The sequence below is a fragment of the Temnothorax curvispinosus genome, unplaced genomic scaffold (assembly GCF_003070985.1).
Source record: "Temnothorax curvispinosus isolate PA1 unplaced genomic scaffold, ASM307098v1 QBEX01016524.1, whole genome shotgun sequence".
NCBI lineage: Eukaryota > Metazoa > Arthropoda > Insecta > Hymenoptera > Formicidae > Temnothorax > Temnothorax curvispinosus.
Genome location: NW_020226304.1, coordinates 3659 through 6958, shown reverse-complemented (window position 1 = coordinate 6958; position 3300 = coordinate 3659). Strand labels below are relative to the sequence as shown.

Here is a 3300-nt window from a genome sequence, read left to right as displayed (position 1 = left end):
ATCAATAATAAAATAGAAGCAATGGATCAGTAGAAAATAAATATAATAGCAAAGAAATAAAACTGAGCAGGGTAGTTTATTTCAATAAAGTTTTAATTCTATTATTGAAATAAACTTTCCTGCTTAGTTTTGTTTCCTTTCTATTATATTTTAGTTATATAAAGTAAATAATTTTACTTTTTTTTAGATAATTAAACTCAAATAATACAAATAGAATTATAAGTATTATTTTTATATAGATACATAATACAAATAATATTATGTCTTATATCTCCAATTTTTATCATTAGTATTACTTTGTCCAATGTTTCCGTCGACACAGAGGCGTGCTGTTCCTTAAATACGTTATATACGATCGTTCTCCACCAGTTCTTCCATCCCAACCCGGTGTGCTTGCCATATATCGGGTGTTCCTTACTAAGCCGCGCGAAATTGTTCTTGAAGCTTCGCGCCAATTTTCTTGGCTCGACAAGTAAACCGTATTGGGAGCCGATTTCGACGTAATGCTCCTCGAGCTTGGTCATCAGCAACGTACCGGTCACGTCGAAGGTTACGAGACGGGGCCGAACACAATTAATCATAATCCCTCAGTTTCGATGATTTTCAATGAATCGGACAATCAGATACACTCGACAAGAGAGAGAAGAGCGAAGAGCCGGTTCGCGGCTGCGAAAATATCACATGCACCGATCATGTTGGCAAGTTTCTTTTAGCTGCACTGACTGAGCTGGGCCCGTATTCCGTTCCTGCCTACCGACAACTGTCGGTTCGATAAGTGTCGTTGCGCAGGTTTTTCATATCGTGTAAAACCTGCGCAATGACACCGACAATTGTCGGTAAGCGGATTTTAGCGGAACAGAATACGGCCCCTGGGCTGAACTGGTGCAATAAGTTGGAGTGAGACAAGTATATTATATTTCACTCCAATTTACTGCACTAGTGTGCACCAGTTCAGCCAGTGCAGCTAAAAGAAACAGATTAATCATACACGATCAGTCGATGGCGTCGACATCTAGCGAACGATAAGGAGAATCCGAATGTCAAAACATTGATTATCGACAGGACCGGAGATAAGTTGGCACTGGGTGCTTTCCATTTACTGACACAAGTCGACACAAATGTTGTTCTGTCTTTGTTACTCACTGAATGCAAAGAAAGATAGAACGACGTTTGTGTCGACTTGTGTCAGTAAATGGAAAGCACCCACTGGAAGTTCATATTTTTTAAGGGTCGACAGGAGTAACACTACCGACCTCTGTCGGGTTGCTTAGCTGCGAGTCCGTATTTTATTTATTATAAATTTTTTAAGAGCCAAAATGGAAAATCCGGCTCTGTACCGGCTTGCGGCTGATCTTACTGATTAAAACAAGCATAAGTTTAATGAGATTTGTTAATTAATTTGGCTAAAATTTGGGAAAAACGAATCCGTAATTTGACATATGTCGGCCGGCCGGCCGTTAAAAATTTATAATAAATAAAATACGGACTCGCAGCTAATCCAACCCGACAGAGGTCTCCACCGTGACTCCTGTCGCCTAACCTAATCCAACATAATCAATTAAGTTTTACCAGAGAGAAACCTGAAAGCGGCCATCCGGCTTCGGGGGACGTTGTAGGTATTTGGTACCACAGGAGGTCGATTATGCCTCCGGGTGTCGGCCTACTACCGACGTCTTGACGAGAGGTATCGAGGAATGATTACACACTCGATTACTGCTGATAATATAATACTTTATTGCAGACCACGCAACAGCCACGAGAGTCAGTATAATTCTAACGGTCGTCGAGACTCAGTTCTGCCAATCTCGTAACTCTCCACTCTCTTGCTAGCGCAGGAGAGGGGGCTGACCAATCGGAAGGGAGACAGGTATGCTGCTCCCTACAACGTCTGTCCTAATCTGCCCTCTGAGAAAGTGGACGTCAACTACGGCGTTGCGCTCGGTAACGATCAGAGAGGACTCGGGTAACGATACATGGGTTCGTATCCATGCTATGGTTCGTGTCCGAACTACTCAGATGGAGGGGATATATGCTGGTCGCGCAAGTTTTTCCTCTGTCCGTGTATGTACATACGCTAGGCCCTCGGCAAGCTTCGAGCGGGGAGAGAAGGGCAGACATACGATCTGCTGTCTCTCTTGAGCTGTGACGTTGCCGCTTTGCACGGGCCGGCTTGCCGGCTATATCACGATGCCACGCATTTCGGGTATCGCGTCTCGTGTCTCGCCGAGTGCCGAGTCTCGAGTTGACAAATCGACGATACGCTATACCCGCTATATACGTTACATTTGCTTGTATACAAATTTTAATTTTTATATTTATAATTAAATAAATATATATATATATATATATATATATATATATGTATATATATTTAAAATTTATCAATATATAAAGATTGCAAATATAATTAATTAAATAAATATTTATAAACATAAAAACTCTAAAATTCGTAAATGTAATGTATAGAAATCACCGTTCTATGCTTTTCTATCTAAAAAAGTCTTACATTAAAAACCTTTACTTTGCATAATAAATTTTGAATTTAATATTTAAATGCATACCAATAATTATATTATTAACTATATTGAGAAAAAATGGTAGTTTATAATGTTTCTTGCACTCTTATTAAATTTATTTTACCTATGCATGTTCAAGCGGCCAAATTACGAGCAACAACAGAAGGAAATTGGATAAAAATAAAAACACTTTCTTAAATAAACAATACACATGGGTAACAGTGAGTTCTATTATAATTCTCGTATAGTTCTGAACGTGTTCTAACGTTTATTTCTAAAGAGTTCTGACGATAAGCATTATTTATTCATATTTTAATAATTTTTATCGACCAAAAAAGACGCATTTACGGGTATGTGGGTGAGACGCTGTAGAAAATCTCGGAGTTCTGGCTTATATAAAATATTTTTCGTACAGTTCTAAGCATACTAAAACAATTTCTAAAGAGTTCCGGGCATTGGCAATGTTGTATAATTTTTAAATAAATTAATAACGCACGAAAGTCAGGAATTTATCGAGAATAGGGTCTTTCTCGAGCGATAAGAATTATTTAAAACAAGTAAAGTGTGCAAGTAGAAACCTGCACATTGCTTCCTCATAGTTTTTAAGTGTGCAAGTAGAAACCTTTGCTCACAAAGCTTCCTCTATTTGTTTTGGCTTCCTCATAGAGGAAGCTTTGTAAGCAAAGGTTTCTACTTGCAAAAAAACCCCTTTACCGATCATCGCCAAATTCAATACCGACCTTCCTTGAATGATACTCTATTGATTAAAAAAAAAAAAAAAAAA

At 38.4% G+C, this 3300-nt stretch overlaps 1 protein-coding gene across 1 annotated transcript; it reads right to left on the bottom strand.

Annotated features, from left to right (window-relative positions):
* Positions 1-216: 216 nt before the first annotated feature.
* LOC112466733 (uncharacterized protein YMR130W-like) lies at positions 217-1159 on the bottom strand (the record flags this gene model as incomplete). Its single annotated transcript, XM_025035001.1, has 1 exon — positions 217-1159. A coding segment is annotated over exon 1 (365 nt), but the record flags the coding sequence as incomplete, so codon positions are not given.
* Between the last annotated feature and the right edge of the window lie 2141 nt (positions 1160-3300).